Genomic DNA, 20,295 nt, shown 5'->3' with positions numbered 1-20,295 from the left:
CACATCTGACATTAATTAATTAAATAACGGAGAGGGGGGAGCATTGATATTCAAAGGTTAAAGCAGTCTGATAGGTATTGTATCAAGTGTTCATCTACGCCAGCATCTGTCCTTTTGTTCCTATCAGAAAATACTGAACCATTCTGTAAGGTATGGATGAGCTAAGTGTGGTTTCATGATTTCATACTGCCTTTAAACACATTATTATTTTTCTTGGTGTTTTTAACAGACAACACTAAGCTCTGGGTTGATAATGTGGCCCATCAACAGTACTGTATTGGCTGTCAGCAAGACAGGTTCCCCAGTCCTCTTTTAAGTGTCATTTCACACCAGGTCTTTGTTCTGGAATGACTATTTTATTAGCATAATTTCTCATTATTAACTAAAATAGCAGAATTCCTACTAACGCAAGCTGCACGAAAGGTAAACCTGTGTTAATATGTGGTACCAGCACTCATTTTGAGTAGTGCCATTAACCTCAATGACAGCATACATTTTTGTGAAGTCAAATTAAATTTTAATGCTCTCTACCACCACACCCTGGCAAGCCCATAAAACCACTGTATCTCACGTTCACACATTAAAGGTAATTGTAGAGAAAATGTATATTGAGATATACGCCCAAGAAATCATACCCAGTACTTCTACCACTAAGTTTCTCAAATTTAAAATCAGTATTTTGTAGCATCACAAGATAATTCCACGTGGGAAGGGACCTCACCACATCTCTAGTCCAACCTCCTGCTCAAATTGGGGCCAGCTACAGGATCAGACCTGGGTCCTTAGGGCTTTGTTCAGTGGGGTGTTAGAAACCTCCAAGGAGCGATTTTACTCAGCCCCCATGAGCAATGCCTCCACTGCTTGACTGTCCTCGTGTGGAACAAGCCACTCAACGTACTCCTGTTGCCTCTCATCCTCCCACCATGTGCCACTGTGAAGAGTCTGGCTCCTTCTTCATGATATTCCCTCCTCAAACCACCTCTGAATGAGCCCCGGTCCCTCAGCTCCTCCTCAGAGGACAGGCCCTGACGGCTGCGGTGTCCCAGTGATGAACCCACCCCATGTTCCTCATGTTCCTCCTGCACTGGGGGCGGGGCAAAACTGGACACAGTATCTAAACATGGTCTAAAGGATTATGGAGTAGGGGAAGATAATCCCTTGCCATGATCTCCTGGTCTCACTTTCCCCTGTACAGCCCAGGATGTGGCATCCCTTGCTGCCAGGCGTGCCGCCGGCTCGCTGCCCACCGCACGCACCCCAGGGCCCTTCCACAGAGCTGCCCCCCCGCAGGGGCTCCCCTGGCCTGGGGCACCCCATTGCACCTGGACCTGTTAAAAACAGACTTAATACTCCTCTGGTTTCCCACCTACCCTGGCCTTACCACCCTAACTTGGACACAAGAATATAGTGGGAGACAGTGTCAAAAGCCTTGTTAAAGTCAAGGTGAACAACGACACCCATGGCTGCCCCCTGAGAGACATCCCCATGTCCTCACATCTAGTTGCTTCGTAACAGAAGCCATTTGATCACTCTTCTCAGTGGCACCCAGTGACAGGACAGGGGCAACGGGCACAAACTGCAACACGAGAAGTTCCATCTGAATGTGAGGAAGAACTTCTTTACCTTGAGGGTGCCGGAGCCCTGGGTCAGGCTGCCCAGAGAGGCTGTGGGGTCTCCTGCTCCGGAGACATCCCACACCTGCCCGGACACGGCTCTGTGCAGCCTGCTCTGGGAGACCCTGCTTTAGCAGGGGCTGGGCTGGATGCTCTCCAGAGGTTGGGCTGGATGCTCTCCAGAGGTCCCTTCCAACCCCAACCGTTCCATGACTTCATCACAATGTTCTTCAGTTTCTTCAGTTGTTATGAGAATTACATAAAGAATGAGAATAGGTAAAGCTGAAGGTCTGCAAAGCACTTTTACTCACATTTATATCCAATACACTGTTTACATGCTTCTGTAAGTCTTCATCATATTAAGCCGTCTGGATCAGAACACACACCAATAATACACTCCCTGGCCACATGGAGAACAGCACCCCCAGGAATCCTGCTTTTCTGTTTTTCTTGTTGCTTAATACCTTTTCCCATTTGCAACTTCCACCATCAAACAAACCACAAAGCAGTAAATTCTGTGCACACTTCATCTCACTGATGGCAAAACTAACAGGCACCTCAACAAAAACAATGCGATCTAAAAACATCCAGTTTACCCCACAGGATGCTTGAGCACCGCTACAGATGTGGCTGGCATTGCTTTATAGCTAAGACTATTTGTATGCAATTTATAGGTTTTCAACTAAATACATTCCAAGAAATACCTAAATTGCTGGCTATCAAAAGTAAGCAATAGTTAAGAACAGGCAAACATTAATTTGATAAGATTTCATACAAATGGTAAATTTTAAACTGTACAATCTACTGCTTCCACTAATTCTATATTAACAGCAGTGAATTGTCACTTTGAAGGGAACACTGGGGAAAGGAAGAAGAAGTATTTCTTGCCTTTGAGTAACATTTTCCCAAAATAACAGACCTGCCTATATTTTAAAATAGCAGGAGAGAGACGAGAGCTGGTGTAGGAGGGAGCAAGAGGTTCCTCAGACCCCGTGTCTCGGCACCTCTCACCAGTGTCTGAGTTGCAAAGGTACGCCAAAGCTGAAAGGGGAGAGTAATTTTCTGGAGATACAGAAATGATCCACTCTTTTATTCAGAATATAAAAGATCCTTCCCCGAGAATCAAGAACACTTACAACCTAGTAAGTGGAATATACTAAATGATGGGTTTAAAGGTGCAGCCCCCAAGGTGTACTCTGGGCTACTCCTCACGCACTAGATGACACACTGTGGCACCATTAGCAAGGTCAGAGCAGATCAGCTTTGCAAATTGTGCAATAATATTTTAGCATAAGGTAAGGGAGACACCTTTGCCCCGAGGCACACAGCTCGGCCTTATCAGGAAGCGCCTCTGCGATAGCTTCATCCCAGACATGAGCACCTGCCAACTCCTGTTTGGCCTTGGGATAGGTAAAGAGTAAACGACAAGTTGCAGTCTGGGTCTGTCTTTCTGTCAGCGTCTTTTAAAGTCATGGCTACTCACATCAAGACAACCTTGGTAGTGAGACTTCTGATGGGGTGGGAGGACATAACTACCTTATGATGCTAGAGACCAAGAATGGTTGTCTTTGGAAGTCTGGTCTCATTTTGTGCATTTAGTTTCTTGGCTTGAGTGAAGAAAGTAACAACCGGCACATTTTTAGCCATAAAAATAGTGTGCTTGATGAGGAAGACCATGAAGATCAAACAGCAATAAACATCTGACCACTGAAGTAATGCTATAGCCTCAGCTGGGAAATGCCAACATCCATATGTGAACAGGAATTAAATGCAACATTTCAGCACATCTGAAAATCTCTGACCAAAGTGAAATGGATTTTTTTCCCAAAAAAGAGTTAATTTCCTGCCTAGCATGAAACACATTAAATGAAACATGACATTTGATATTGATAGAGATTTCCCACCATTACGTGTGTAAGAAACCAGCAGAGGCTGAACCACTGTAACGTTTCACAGCACTCGAGCACATCTTCAAGAGACAGAGAAAAGGCACCATGAGAACAGCAAATGTCAATCACAACCTACAGTTAATGCCTAACTACTCACACAAAATGTCAAGATATGAACATTCAGCAAGGGCATATACTACAGTATTTTAAATATGCTGAAAAAAATAAAAATATTTACTATATTAAGTAGCCCTATGGAGTTTATGTATTGGCTCTGCATTACAGTCATTTAACTCTATATTCTCTACACAGAAGCCTTAATATTAAACTAAGCAAAGTAATCACCACTTAAATGCTGTTAAGATAAAGCACATTGACTATGAGCAGGTGGAGAGACACCGTTACGATAGCAATCCCAGCTTGAGAAGTCCTTCCTCGCTGGGCACTCCAAAGACACGGAAAAAGACAGGATGCCTCCGCAAAGGCAAATTAACAAGGTCCCAGTCAAAGCCTAATTAGAAACCAGCTCCACCCAGTCATCCATTTAAGAATAAAGCTGTTTAAACATAACCAGTTAGAGAAAGTATGTTGCCAGAAATTAAACTAAGGACATCTTTCCAGGGACATCTGGAAATCTTCCTCAAATGTCAGGCAATGTTGTGAACAGTTTCACTACTAAATTATCTGCTGCAATTTAAGAATTATCAGTTGTTACTGCAAAGTTAGGATTTGGCTAATAAATCATTAGCACAACTTCTACCCCTAACACACAGAAAAAGAAAGGCCATTAAAACAGAATTCTAGAACAGCTCATGAAACAGCAACCACTTTAAGGGTTATCAGCAAAGAGCAACTGCTATCTGGCCAGATGAGATTCTGAATATAATACCCACATGTGAGTCTGAGGGGAATAAACAAAAATGAAATGATCAAGATGTTCGCTAAACTACCTTTGCACATCACTATGTTCAAACGGAATGAGCTCCTGAGTCATATTCCCTGCACCTCTTTAACATAGTCCTCCATATGAAGAGCAGGGATCAAATGGAGCGATTTCCATCCTGCCTTGTAGCAACTGAAGAGAAACGAAGAGCAGCGAAGAGCTCACACCTAACAACTGTACTATTTAGAGACAGAGAAAGGAACAGGAGCTCTGGCAAAGCAAGTATGAAAAGTCCCACACAGCAGGTCTTTCTTCTAGGACTAAACAGCGCTGTGAACGTGACAAAAGCAGCAGAAGTTGATTTGATGGACATCTAGACACCAGGCATGGAAGTCTGGTCTGGTGCGCTGGAGGTGGGAAGGATGATCTCCCCTAGGGTAGGTTTGCTTCAGCATCAGTGGGAGGTTCCCAATGCCAAGACCTCTGAGCTACTCAGAGCTCTTTCCTTTCCCCAGCCTTGGCTGCCCTTTTCCACCAACGTACACATGCACAGTCTCTCTTCTCACACACACACACACCCCCACACACACACGTGCACCTTTATAGGAGATTCCTATGCAGGACTCCATCCAGCTCAGACCGTAAGCACACAGCTACCAGAGTGGTACACTGTGTCTAATTCACCATCCATTTATATCTTTTATTTACCCTTCAGAAGGAGACTAAAGGCAACTAACAGCTCCCTGAGCTACAGGGGAGTATCCAGAAAGTATGAAAACCCCCACACATTACTCATACATCAGGCAGACTACAAGGAAGCTAACAAATAAAAAAATGTTGCATTTCCACAATTGGCTTGCTCCCAGCTCACATCAGCTAAAATTAGCAACCTATTGCATTTACTACACGTGCATAGGTATGCCTCTTGAATTAGCTAGTTTGTCAGCTCAGCATCCTCGCACCACAAGAACGACCTTATTCTGGCCTCAGATTTTAGAAACTTGCAAGAAATCCTTCTATTCATTAAAGCAGGGTCAAGCTCAAAATATTACTGCATCTGAAAACACAGCCACTGATTTAACAACGTACTGTACCACGATTTGGAATAGCCACTTTCCATTTACTGTCAGGAAGATGCTTTTTCAACAGTTGTTTTATAATGTGAAGTTGTATAATGCCCCTTCAAAAATGATACTTGCAGGTTGGAATCTCTTTTGCTGAACTGCCACTCAAAAACTTTGCTATATTTGTCAGGAAAAGTCAAAATACTATTACTTTAACATCCCATTAATGTTTTAACCAAGTTCTCTTAATAGCTCCAAAGGATGAAATGTTCAATTTAAAACTGTAAATCTGTTTGTCTGCCTGTCAAAACAATACCAGCTCTTGCTATGTCTAGCACCGGCAGTGGATTTACCGAGCAGATTTCAGCTGCTAGTAGTCTAAACTAAATGTACTAACCAAAGAAAATTAAAATAGAAATACCAGATACAGACATTGACTCACAACCCAGGAGGTTTACAGGAGCTAGAAAACGTCCCTGGGTTAAGCCCATATTCTAACGTCATTTCTCAGAGCATAGAACACATAAACATCTCCATTTTTATCAGTTTGCCCCCACTGGTAAAATGAGGACATTAAAATGTACTTAACTCTTTAAGATGAAAGCAGTGAAAAATGAGGTTAAATGAGATCAGAGACTACTCCTGCTCCCACAGAAGTCAGCAGAGTTTTTCTCACTGTCCTTCGTGGGCACAAAGCCCTGCAATGAATGTGCCTGAAGACAGAAAGGACCTTTCAAGTCGTCAGTGTTGTTACTAACAACATGCAACGTTCCCTCTATGTGAAAACACCAGAGATTTTAAGAATAGATGGTGCTTTATGAAAATGTGAGATCTTGTATGACATGAGCTACCGACACGAACAGTTCCTGCATGAAGCCAATCACAGCTGTCTGAGCTGCTGTAAATATTTTAGGAAGATAATTCAGTCTTCATTTAAAGCCTTACAGTTTGACGTACACAGAATAATTTAAGTAAATTACCTCTCAGACACATGCATTGACATATTTTAATGTAGATACAAACACTTTATAAAGCGAGACATTAGGAAAACACACCACCGAAATGCATGAAGTACCACCGCTAACTTGTAGTTATGAACATCTGGAAAGTAAAAGGTAGGTGGCTCTGGTGTATGTCAACAGAAAAACAAGAAGGCAAGCTAATCCTCTCACCAGCGGTAAGTAGCAAACAGGATGCTACTCCAACTTGCAACTTTTCAAGATTATGTACCTCCCTTTAAAGCAACTGTATTTCTAGTCCATATGGTTGCTGAAGATGAGGATGGAAAGACGAAAAGAAGCAAACGAAACTTTGGATCTTGGTTACATGTCTTGCCCCAAAAGTAAGGCATAGTCTCCTACAAATACAAAATGGAAAGAGAATGTTTTGGACTAATGATGGTATGCGGGTACCACCACAGCAAAGAATCCAGAAAGCTCACATCCTTGCAAACCTACAGGAAAAATTCAGGGAAACATCTGTGGAGGATGAGGTCACTCTTAAGCCAGTAAATCAAAATGCTTAAATTGTTTAGCATTACATTCCTAGACTTTTGTTTGATCTCTCCCCTTCTCATTCAATTTCCTATTTCTCTTGAATGAAGTAGCACAGTATTGACCACAGCTGATGACCTAGGGAGCAGAGTACATCACCAGCACCCAGTGCTCCCACCTGCTCTTTGGCAGGGAGAGGTGCAGCAGCAGGAAGCGGGATGAGGAGTGTCTGCGGGGAAGGGAGAGCAGGGAAGGGACCTGGCTGCTTCTGCGAGGCCAGATGGTGGGCCGATGAGAGTCGTCTGTAAGCTGGGACACGGTAACATAAAAAGGGCCTCAAGTTTAAAGGTATGACGTACGCAACGTTTTGGTTATCTAGGAAGAATGCTGGTGTATTTATAATAATGTATTTGAAACTCCCTGTATAACTTCGTTATGTGCGTTCATTTAACAAGAGGGATGATAAGGCAGGGAGGGTTTGGAAGAACTCCGAGATACAATGTATGTCTACCGTGAATCTGCAACAGAACCTACATTTCTTTGCTCATGCTTCCATTTATAATGACAAACTTCCTCACCTAAATCTCTGTGCCGTTCAATTTACTAGAAAAATAATATTCTGGTTAAAAAAACCCAGCAGATGGGCAAACAAGGTAAAGGGCATTTAATTTCAGTTGCCTCTCCTCCATGCCAACACACTACTTTGAAGGGACTGTAAGTGTGGGAGGGGAACATATGTGCGTGTGGATTGTGCATCTCAGAGAATATCTGCTGCTGGAACGTCATCTCTCCTCCCTTCGCTCTTTCTTTCCACAATAGCTCAAATGTGCATTCACATGACAGGTGGTTCCACACAGCTCCATGTGGACCTAAGCAAGCAAACGGAGAGTCTTACAGTCCTGCATGCCAAGAGTGACCATAGAGCCCTTCCAACAAATGTTGTGTCAATCTTAAGGCTTCAGAAACAGATCAGCATCCCTTGAAAGTGCAGACGGAGGCTTTAGGTAGCCCCCATGACAGAGGCTGGAAATAAAGGTATTTTTCAACAGCACCCCAGAAGTTGCGTGGCCCTTGCTGCAGTTCAAACCAGGGCTTTGAATGGCTCTGTCTTGGTGGTTTCTCAGTAAATAGTGACAGAGCCTGCTGCCATTTAACCAGCCACTGATCAGGTCAGACAAACCTCTTGGACCTGCCAACAATGTTTCTGTATATTGGGATGCAAACGAAGAGGGCACTACTAATATTGAGGCATGAGACTCTGGCAAGAGAACTGATCTGGGTGAAATTCTGATACTGCCTTGGGACAAACTTGTGGTACGTCTGGAAGGGAAATCTATCATCAAGATAACCTGTCACAACTGCTTGGAGTTCTGGGAGAAGCGAGCGCAACTTAGAAATCTATCTTCACAGACCAAGAAGTGAACAGTGATGCTGAGGACCTGAAACGGAGGACACAAGAGAACACGCAGCTTTGGCTTCAAATTCCATGTGCAACATCTCCAGCCACAGGCGAGACTCTGAAAAAGCTCTTTAAGGAATGTGAAAATGATGGAGTGAGAAAGTATAGGAACTTGGTGGACAGGCAAAGGACAGACTCAAACAGGTAATAAACAGACCTTAACATAGTTTAAGGACAGACCCCTTAAGTGGGTACTCCAACATGAGTACTCACTGTCAGAATTGGTAAACGGGAGGGGACCAACATAACACACTATCTGAAACTTAACTGGGACCTTATTCCTTCCTGCTATTTCTGACATTGGCTTTTCTGGAGGTAAGACCAGGAGTACTGTAACAAACAGAGCCACCAGAACATGATCCTCATGGTCCATGCTCTGGAGCAGAGACCTTGAAGAAGGAAAGGTGGTGTTGCAGAGGTGAATCTTCCCATGCTTTGTCTGAGTTAAGTCAGCTGCAATTGTTGAGGCAGCAGGTGGTACAAAGCCTCTGCTGCCTGGGAAGTTAGGTTGGAAAGAGGCTTTTGTTGAAGCCAGAGATATCCCTGTCAGTCCTAGGAAGAGATTGGGAGGGGAAACTGGCGGGTGCCTGCGTGCCATTACAGGGACTGGAAACCTGAGTTCAGGATGGATTTGTTATATTGCACACAGCTTGCAGTGACAAGCAGTAAAAGGTTTATAATTTTACCCATTGAAGAAACAGGTACAGACAGTCTACCCATTTCCCGCCCTCCCGCACGTGATAAGACTTAATTTTCTTCATAGTAGCTAGCATGGGGCTGTGGTTTGGATTTGTGCTGAAAACTGTTGGTAATGCAGAGGTGGTTTTGCTATTGCTGCACAGCGCTTACACAGCATGGAGACCTTTGCTATTTCTCACGCCACCCCACCAGCAAGCAGGCTGGGCGTGCACAAGAAGCTGGGAGGGAACACAGCGGGGACAGCTGACCCCAACTGAGCAAAGGGATGTCCCAGACCATATGTCATCATGGTCATGCTCAGCATATAAAGCTGGGGAAGAAGAAGGAACAGAGAGAGGTTTGGAGTGATGGCATTTCTCTTCCTAAGTAGCCGTTACGCATGATGGATCACTGCTTCCCTGGGGATGGCTGAGCACCTGCCTGCCCGTGGGCAGTGGTGAGTGAATTCCTTGTTTTGCTTTGCTTGCCCATGCAAATTTTGTTTTGCAATTTAAATGGTCTTTATCTCAACCCCTAAGTTTTCTTACTTTTATTCTTCCACTTCTCTCCCCCATCCCACTGTGGGGGGAGCGAGCAAGCGGCTCGGTGGGGCCGAGTTGCCAGCTGGGGTTAAACCATGAGACTGCAGAAAGCCAAAATCTTGATCAAACAAGAACAGCGGCTTATTCAGAGCGATGAATTCACACCTGACAACCAACCGTGACGGTCTGGAAGTCTGAACTACAAGGAGGCTGATGACCTCCTGTGTGTTCCCAGACCACCTTATACTGAGGACCAGCAATTGCCATGACTGAGCATTAGAATGAGGAAATCTATCTTCCACCTGATCTAGCCATTTATCATGGATCCTTCTGGCTGCGACATGGCAAAAAGCAGTTTTCTGAAACGATGCAGCTGAGTCCAGAATAGTGCTCCTAACAGCCAGAGAGACTCCAGGATCAATGGGCATGCAGAATATATACATCAGGCCACAGGATGATTCTTTTGGGGATCTGCCACCCATTTTATGGCAAATCTTGGTGTTGCTGGAGTTTGTCAGCAACTTCAGTTCCCTGAACAGTTTCAGAAGCAGAGACAGAGATCTAGGTGGCAGTCTTAGCGTTGCTAGTGCCAAGTATGGAGATCACCAAGTTATCCTAAAGGCTGCAGTGATGGTGTTGGTGGAGCTGATGTACCTAGGACCCAGGCTGGTGTGGTAGGCAGAGAACTCCTGCAATGGATAAAGAAGAAAAGAAATGCTTACAGCGCTTCATATTGGCCTTCACTGGCTGAACTGGTTCTGGGGATGACCAAATCAGAAGCCTCTGTGGTAATCACAAGGATCTGAGAGGACTTGAGTTTACCAGTCTGGAAGGGAGAAGACAGAGAGACTTTCTTGGGATGGCTTTCTTAGGAGGACAGCCAGCAGCAGATCAAAGATAACGCAGCCAAGATTTGGCTGACTGCTTTCCAACCCACAATACCCACTGGGTCCCACATCAGAGAAAGCTTTCGCTGCCTTCTCAAGGAGAATTTTTCTGTAGCTCAAGCTCACCGTCCCTTCCAGGTATTAAAGAACACCACCTGGAGCGCTTGCTGGGAGCAAGACCTTCTCTGCCACACTCAGGAAACCCTGCACATCTGTGAGAAGATGAAACTCAACCCCCAAGCAGGAGCACACCCAGGCTGTAAAAACAGCCTTGGGACATACCATCAAAGCCAAAGAAAAGTGCAGCTTCTCCTAATGAAAATTCATAGCAGCAACTGGGCAGCTGAGAGAAAATGGAACGACCCAAGAATGATCCACCTCACACACTGGGTGGGAAGGGGACCAGGGCTCCTAAGAAACGTGTTCCTGGTCTCAAGTGGCAGGCCCCCTAAATATCCATGATCTGGATGTATTTGTGGACTATCACTCCAAAAAATAAAAAAGTAGATCTTCCAGTTGCAACTTTATATAAATAACGAAAGTCCGCAAACTTGAAAACGATGTCTGCTCATTTACTGTCTCCTCTGTGCTTAACAGAGTCCTACTCCAATTTGCACTTAATTGGATTACGGCAGCTAATGGCAAAATGAGGTGTTAATTACATATCTTTTTGTACTCAATTAAATTTAACTTCAATTCCACACATGTACAAAGTTGTGACTGATCAGTGCACAACGGTAGTCAGCAGAAACCCAGTATGATTAAACTTAAGAAAAATTCTTCCCTGCAAATACGCTGTGCCACTGACAGCTCTGCTACTGACAGAGCAGCAGTTAACATGATGAATTCCACAAAATTACATTCCCTATTCTTTTCAGATAGGAAATAAACAAATCCAAAGTGATCTAGATGAACTGAAAGACAAAATATATGAACAAAGAGGAAAAATATATAACCATACTTCACGTGAATCTGTATACACTGGATTGTGATTTAAAATAACTTACATGAATATGTGCACATTTTTGTTTACTTGTTTAGGTCAAAATGTGTATTTTCTTTGTTTCGATGGCCTTCAGACTCTAACGCTTCAAATAAATCATTTTGTTTACTTTATATTACCAAGAAATCTATCTATTCAGACATTTAAGAAACTAAAAAAAAATAAATGGCAGAGGACATTTTAAATTTGTAAAGCAAGGAGTAACCTTATTACCTCAGTTATTTCTGTATCAATTTTCTATGTAAAAATTTATTTTTCAATTGCCAGCCATATGGATTTAGGTTAGAAGACAAAAATTAAGCAACGATCTCTTTGATTCTGAGATGCTGAAAGCTGACGTAAAGCTTTGCAACCCCATCCTTTTCAGAGTCCACCATTTAGTTTACACTAGAGAACTTCTCTGCCTTTGTGCGAAGATGTTACTGGGTCACATGTAAGAACAAACGCCTGAAAGCTGTGGTTAGTTCATCTTTAACTTGAAAAGTCCATCACAAAAAATAGTACTACTTCTGCAAGACCCACAGCAACAAGAGCAGACAACTACACCTTACATGCCAAGGTTTTTATGTTTGGATGACAACACCACTCATCTACGATCCACTAAAAAATATATCAAAGCTATTTAGTAGAATGTCTTTGTTGAAAAGTCTCTGTAAGCATTAGAAGAACTGCTATGACCATTTAGCTACTTATTTTTTTAATCTTCCACCTTTTACAAATATGTAGAGCAACATCACAGTCCTCATGCCTGTACAAGACAGTTTCTATCAAACCTTCCCTTGAAAAACTAAAACAGTCATGAGTTTGGAGAAGAGAAAACTGAACAAGATATGGCCAGGATTTATAAAACCATGAAAGCAGTGGATAAGGTGACTGCAGAACTGCTATTTAACAAATCACACAATGCTTGAACTGGGGCACAACCGTTGAAAACTGAAGAAAAATTAGAAATTGATTTAAAAAAAAAAAGATAAAATAAGGTCCTTTTTTATGTGATTGGTAATGAACTTCCAGTTCACTGCCAGAGAATGCTGGATGCAGACAGCAGTTAATCGAAAAGAATCACAGGCAACAGCTCCATAAATGTCTAGTTACTAACGGGATGAGGCAGACATCCCTAATCCAACGTCTGTGGACAGCATGAAAGGAATGGACTAAAGAAAGTGATGTGTTGTCCTTAACCAGTACATCCTATTGCCTGTGCTGGAGGCTGAAGGCTGGGCCAGATGGACCCTGCTGAGATCCGCTTGGGTATTTCTTCTGTTCTCTCATCTTCAGAAAGTTTCGAAGTTTATCGTTTCGAAACATAATAAACTTTGGTTCCAGGACACAGCATCAACAATTTACACACTGTTCACAGATGTATCACAGGCCAGAAGGACAGCTCGCTGCCACCAGAGGTGAACGACTACCCACAACAAGACACAGGGCACTATTAGAGGAACGCATCTCGTGCCAAACCTGGCAGCCCAAGAGAAGTGTGGCTGCTGATGCTTCATGCCCCCAGGACCAGCCAGTAGCAAGGCTGAAAATGTTTTCCCAACAGGGACATGCACATGGAGCACACATATACACCACATACATACACACCCATCTCTATGGCCGGACAGAGAGATCCCAGACAGACGCTCTGAGTACTTACACCAACACTAACTACCTCATCCTGGTCCCTGATCTGGCTGAGTGGCAGGACAGAGGAATAATTATTAATATACATGGAACGTATATTAATGGATACATTCCATTAATAGGAATGTATCTTACATGTCCAAGGTGGACACCACCAGCAGCTGGCCTCATAAACTCAATCTGCACAGTAGCCACCTCTGCATCCCAGTCTTCCCAGCTGCTGCACCTAGACATAGGAGCCCCCAGGGCTGCAGCCCCACTCCAGTTGCTGGTACAGACCATTGCACACACAGCCAGAACTGTCCAGGGCTGCCCTGGTGCCTACAGCCACCCACCTGTGCCGTTGTCCCTACACACCAGCAACCACGCTCGCACGCAGAGGTGGCTCTCAGAGACTTCCAAACCCATCCTGGCCCCCAGCCCACTTCACCTACTCACTGGTTCATCTGGTATGACCTTTGCTAGCAATCACATCCACACTCGCTCCAGTTGCTGCACCACAGACTCCCCTTACACACAGGGACTAAAGAGCTTCTTACTGGAAAACAGTTGAAGATGGAGTGTGATGAGGAGACGCAACACCCTGTGCTGGTTAGGAGCAGAGCATGGCCAGACAAGCATCCTGGCCAGCCTCTGCTAGCATGCAGACAGACCCTTTTATTCAGTTATTCCTTTACTTCACACATTTGTTCCTTCATGTATCATTGAAATTTCTCACTTTTTCTGCCTTCGGTTCATCTCCTAGACATTCCACAATAAGTCCTGTGCGGTCCCCAAAAGCTTTTCCCCTGCAACCCTCAATGTGCCCCACACCTCCAGCCAGCAGTGCTGTTAGCCCAAAAAGCGACCTGGAGAGCTGCTCCCCATCGCTCATGGTGATGGGTTTCACTCCTGGACACTGGGGCTGAGGCTATGTGGGGCAGGGAATCAGGGTCTCCCTTTCCAAGTCCTTCATTTGGGTTCCTGCCTGCCCCTGTGCTCCTCCAGGCTGTAACAATGGACCTTCCATGGCCCATGGTGACTAGCAGTAGCCCAGCAAAGGGTTGTTTGGGCTCCCCCACAGTGTCTCTCTGGGCATCGCTGTGGGTGCGCAGATGAGCTTTACCACACACCCGAACGGGTACCACCGCAGTCCGCCAGCCTCGAAACACAACAACTCTCCAACAGCTTTCTAAGCTCTAACACAAAGATTTAATCTGTCACAGGTCACCTGTATCTTAAAATAACGTGTGATGACCAGTCCCCCTTCAGCATCTGTTAGACACCATCACACATTGCTTGCCATAACCCAAATACAGTTATTAATGAGTAGGTAAATTGTATAACGAACCAACGGTTAGCACAGGCTGTAGTCAGTAACGTGCACATCCCTAAGCCACAGCTTCAGCAGTCTCATCAAGGGCGAGGCAGCTACTCAAGTGGTTAAAACAAAGCTTTTGTGCCCCAGCAAAACTGGGGTGTCACAGACACAGCCCCTGATCTGCAGACAGACAGGCCTGGGGCTGCACCCCATGCCTGGCCCAGCTGAGTCTTTTCACTGGTGCAGGAAGGCTTTTGGATCAGCCTCTAGAACTGCAATGCATTTGTTTTTTCTATTTCGTTTTTCGGGTTTGTTTATTACCTCTCTGTTGGTCTTCTGTTCCATTAAGCTGTTTTTGTGCTTCTTCAATTTTATCTGCAAGAAAGAGAAGTCATTATTAAAATACGTATATAAAAAAAGCAAGATCTTGGAAAGTCATTTACTGAAATCTGTCTTGAACTGTCTGTTAATACGCAGGAGTGATACCATTCACACGTAAATACGCGGTACATTATGAGTAATACAGCCATATAAAATTTTATCATGTTTCACCAGCAAGGCTATTGACATGTTAAATTACACAGAACTGCAGAAAGAAAAGCACTGGCATTGGATCTGCAGTCAACAGCTAATCCTGCCGTGGTTTCGTACCATCTGTAATAATTTATGCAGTCAGGAGATTCTTTGCAATAGGTATTATGGTGCATTACAGAGTATTTTAATACATTTTTGAAAAGTGCTGTTAGAACAAGACAATGAGGCACTAAATAGCGACAGAAACAGCAAACAGGATTTGCTAGGTGAGGCGATGGAGCCAATACTGTCACATGGGAGTAGCCGGGGGCGAGCGGTAGCCCCATGCTTATTCCTCCATGAGACTACCCAAAATACCTACACGTGCAGCAGGAGCAAAAAGAGGCCTCGAGTCTTTTCTCTCACCCTGTTCTTTGCAGATCACCTGTCGCCCCCCCAACACATCGGTGGCTGGAAGGAAAGCCGCTGTTGCAGAGAAGATCCCATGGGAAAGGGGGACCTCATTCTACATGCGTGTGCAGTCGCACGTGCAGAGCAAGAAGCAAGAAAAGGGGCAACTGGAATGAATAAAGACCTGAGACCAATTTCTTTTTGGTAGCAAACAGTCCTCTGAGTGGCTTCAGGATGGTAACAGGTCGTGTTGATATGAAGCAGCAACCAAGATCTGAACTTGGAACGTGGTTTGAGATATAACCAATCGTTTTCCAAAATATCTGCAAAAGCTTATTACTATTTTTTTTTATCTCTTCTCTTTCCCCTTTCTTTTTTTGTCTTTTTTTTTTTTTTTTTCTTGGGGGGTGGGGTGCAGGGCAGGTTTTATTACATTAAATTGAAAGAATAGGACGTAACTGGATTCATCCTAAACCTCTCTGACTCTACTGGTACAACGTAAATACCAGCCCTCATGGGTGTCATACACACGAGGAGGAGGCCAGCCCTGCAGAGTCCTCACCTCTTTCTTCCTGAGCATGGAGGCCGTTGCTCAGTCTGACTTTCACTCAGCGTTCCTATACGGCACAAGGTTTCTAGAAAACGGTCCTTTCTTCAACAGGCTTTTAAATCAGCAGGTTTAAATGACTTTAATATTTATGAGCTGAACCACTGAAGTACATTGGGATCATTTGTTCACAGCTGAAGTCTGAAATTGTTGTTCAATTATTTTCTCAGCAGAAACAAACCCTTCTTGCGGGCTTTAAGGCTGAGGTTTTTTTCAGCTTGCTCCAGTTCTTCATTTCTGCCTTTCAACACTAGTATCAGGTCTCCTTTCTCACTAAAGCTCAATAATTTCTCCCCTGCACATTGTCCCAGAGATTGCACTAAAACATCCCACAAGGATGCTAACCAGCCAGACACCCAGAGCCGGAGCAAATGAAGCCTCCAATGAGGGAGACCACCACTGCAATTGTAAAAGCCAAACTTCTTCCTTCTTCCTCTGAGGTCACCAAGACATGCATATAGATTGAAAGGGCAGTTCCATGCACACTTTCTTTTGTACTGACTGACGCAAGCAACTGAAAGCGAGAAAAACCCTTCACCAGCTCTGTATCGACCCACTGATGCAGGCTTACTTTAAACACTGACGACTTGATATTGAACATCTTCCTGGATGTTCGAGCTACAGTTGAAATACTGTACGTGCCTATACATTTTTGTACAGAAAGGGCTGTAATAACAATTTCTAACAAAAATAAGATGAAACATAAACAAAACATCTTTTACATACGTGCACATGTATCTAACAACCTTATAGTGCTTTCCCACAGATGACTGCTTCACGGAAAGGTGAGGGAATAAACAAATTACAAAGTTCCATGGTGGCTGTTGAAATACATGAACACACAGGAAAAAAAATAAGTATCAATAAATTAGCCATGTAAATGGAGCTATAAGGTTTACCAAAAAGGAATAAGCAATGAAGACCATAGATTGGCTACCAAACTAATTTCCCATCTGTTTAGAGATATATCTAATGTACAAGATTTGGTGTTTCTCTCTTGAGAGGATGTAAAAGATTTTTCACCAAAATTTATATTTAAGAGCACAGACAACCACAGTTTCAGTATTAATAAGAGAATTTTCTGCCTATTTCACATAAACGCTACAAGAAATGTAGGCATTTAAATTCACCATCATCCTATTTTATAAAGAAAAATTACCTAAGTATTTGGAAGCATGCTATGTTAGATTGCCAGAATGATTAAATGCTAAAAAAGAGTTCCTAACAGAAACTCCCAACCACTTCTTTGTCAGACTGTAATCCCAAAGAAAGAACCACAGATAACAGAAATAATAACTAGGTAAACATATGCCTGGTGCACAGCCAGAAAGTCTCCTACACTTCCTGCAGCTCCCGATATGTTTTCCCCGGTGAGTCGCATTTGTTGTGTGTATGTCTTCATACCTATGGAGGTATCTCGGTGAGGAACAGCTTCAAGCGCTGTGAACTGCTAAAAAAAATTTCAGTGGTTGGTTCTGGAAACCGAGAGCACCGAGCCTGGCTGTACATGAGGCACGGGCATTAACACGAGTCTGCTTGTTAAATGTTTCCCTGAGGACTCCATCCTCGTGACAAGCCGCATCACCCAGCTACCTGCTCTTGCTATTGCACTGCGGCACACTGAACACATCACACGGCGTTCGGGGCAGCTGCTTCCCACCTGCCGCGGTTTACAGCTACAGATCCTATAGGGGCAAACGCCGCACAGACCGCTGTGTCTCAGGCTGCAAGGAGGAACTGAGTTATTCCCAAATGGCTGCAGAGCAGGTGGGGAAAAGCAGGGTTTGAACCATGTACACCCCTGACACTGAAACACTCCTGTTCCTCCCCATTCGTTCTGACAACCCGCACGTACGCCAGCAATAACTTGCTGCTAACATCAAATTTATATAATCCTGTCATTTCCTTCTCCCGTGTCTCATTAAATTAGCCATATGTGAAGCACTTTCAGGCAAATTATTTCAGACAGCATACCGTATCCTTTCATAATTATATTATAGATTCTCTAATGGTACACACCTTTGAAAACTCATTATAAGCAAAAATACATTACACAAAAATCATCTGCAAAGCCCAGGAAGAACTGAAAACTGCAAAGTCTGCTAGTAATTGCAAATAATATTATCTGATCCAATACTCAGTTGATACAGTATTATTCCAGATTTAAACCTGTGATACTGAAGATACTGTCTGATCTAAAAATTTTACAAAGGAAACGCTTCTTAATCACTCAAACATTATTTACTCCTGCTAGGATAAGAAAAAGTCATTCAACTAATGGAAATTCCTAATACCTGGCAGGTACAGCACCCTCTGTTTCCCACAAAATGACAGAACAGTACATATCTTGACTACGCTGACCTGTCCTAATGTCCCCAACCTTCATCAGCCATCCTTCTGGAGTAGCACACATGTAGAAGCAAATGACGATGGTGACAGACACACTCTCATTTAAGATGGGACACTTCTCACCCAATGCTTACTAGAGGGGAAAAAGCAGAGAAGCAATAAAAGAGGAAAGCATCACATGCGCCACTGTCCAGAGAGGAGGTTCCATACAAGAGCAGTGCAACAAGCCACTGAGCCAGGCAGGTCATACCACAAAAACGCAAAGCACGGGTAACATCATATAATAGGTTTATATATATCTATACTTAGATATATAAAAATATATATATGTACACACACACACACACATATATACATATGCATGTGTGTAAAATAAAATGAAACATGGGTGCAATGGCTTTTATTACTCCAGTATTAAACCTTTCCACATTATTGTCCAACACAGCTCTCTCAGCAGGTATCTGCTGTGCGGAAATATCATTAAATTCCTCAGTGTATTAAATATATAATGTAACTGTGCTTTTTAGGAATGCAAAGAAGGAGATTGGCACGCAGTAAAATATGCTTCTTGTTTTACACACCTCCTGCTGTGATAGATCATTAAATGGATACCAACAGTCTGAGTGAGATACAGTGGCACTGTGGTGGGTTTTTAAATGAAAAAATAAGCCAGATTTTTCAACAGCTTAACATTCTCTATTTTTTATCTTCACTAAGAGATAAAACCTCACAGATTTTAATTATACCAGGAATAAGATGTAGTTTATAAAGATCGTTACTTTTTTTTTAAAGATGTCAGCACATCAGCATACACAAACTTGAACATGTTTACATGTATTTGAAAGGCATTAGGAATTTCCAACAAAATCTTACACAGCCTTATGTAGATGGTCAGTTAAGGAAGAAAAAATAAAGGTTTAGGAATTTCAGCAAGGAAAGCAGAAATACTGAAAAAATGTGAGGTCTGCAAAATATAAACCCCGTAACTTCTGACAGCCATTTAAGCTGGAGCAAAAAGACATCTTCCATTTGTGGGTTTGTGGGGTTTGTTTTGTTTCTTTCATCTCTTTTTTGCTCACGAGAGTCCCCCTGCCAGTGTAATGAGATGACTTCACCCTGCTGAACAAGTCACCCTGTACCGACAACACACACACAGAAGAATGAAGAAGCGGTCACCGAGGCAGGCTGCTTCTAAGCCACCAGGAAAGCTCACATGGGAGTGGTGGGTGAGAAGCGTTCATTAAGCTCATACAAAATGGCCAAACACAAATATTTTTCATTGTACATATTTGCCTGGGTCTGTATCACTGTAAAAAGGGGATTTTTTTGGCTTCTTGTTGAAGATGCAAAACTTCTGCTCTAAAACAATAAAAAGCGCTTTGTTGTTTTGTTGGTTTTTTTTTTTTAATCTTAAGTCCTCTGTTTATGGAGAAGTGGAAAATTAGCAGATTTATACCATACTAGATGCTAAGAACAGGGTACTTCTTCAAAACTTTAAAAAATATGAGTTCGTTGCTTGCCTGAAAGGCTACTGTTATATATTTAGATGTTTAACCAAAACAGCTGGAAGGAAAATGTCAGCATTTTTTTCCCCTTCAGTTAAAGAGAACAATTCTCAGGCCTTATGCCTGAGTCATCCTAAAAATACCTCCTGCAAAACAGCTTCAGATGGCAACAGTTTTTCTTCTTGCTTTCTCAAAAAATGCACCCTCTCTTACCTTACTGCATCAGAAGACATTTGAAAAGCAATTTTAAAAATCACTGCGTGTTTTGTCAATGGACACAAAGAAAGATATCCCTTTAATTATTTTTTCTTGGGTTGATCATCTAGATCACTAGCAGAGACAAAATATTCTTCAGCTGAAGTGCACTAATGTAATCGCTCCATATGCATCAGGCAGTATTACCGAAAACAGAATTGTAGGTGGGTTTTCATTTTTTTTGGTGGGGGGGAGCCACAGCTTGAGAAAATCAC

General features: G+C 43.1%; 1 protein-coding gene across 5 annotated transcripts in view; it reads right to left on the bottom strand.

The window, feature by feature from the left end:
• The window catches only part of HIVEP1 (HIVEP zinc finger 1), a 123,254-nt gene that overhangs the window by 36,369 nt on the left and 66,590 nt on the right, over positions 1 to 20,295 (bottom strand). For all 5 annotated transcript variants that reach the window (XM_055798661.1, XM_027789070.2, XM_055798662.1 and 2 more), the window contains one exon: positions 14,762 to 14,815. In XM_055798661.1, coding sequence (XP_055654636.1) covers positions 14,762 to 14,815 — 54 coding nt within the window. The remainder of the gene's footprint in view (positions 1 to 14,761; positions 14,816 to 20,295) is intronic.

The sequence above is a fragment of the Falco peregrinus genome, chromosome 3, assembly GCF_023634155.1.
Source record: "Falco peregrinus isolate bFalPer1 chromosome 3, bFalPer1.pri, whole genome shotgun sequence".
NCBI lineage: Eukaryota > Metazoa > Chordata > Aves > Falconiformes > Falconidae > Falco > Falco peregrinus.
This window is presented reverse-complemented; position numbering and strand designations above follow the sequence as displayed.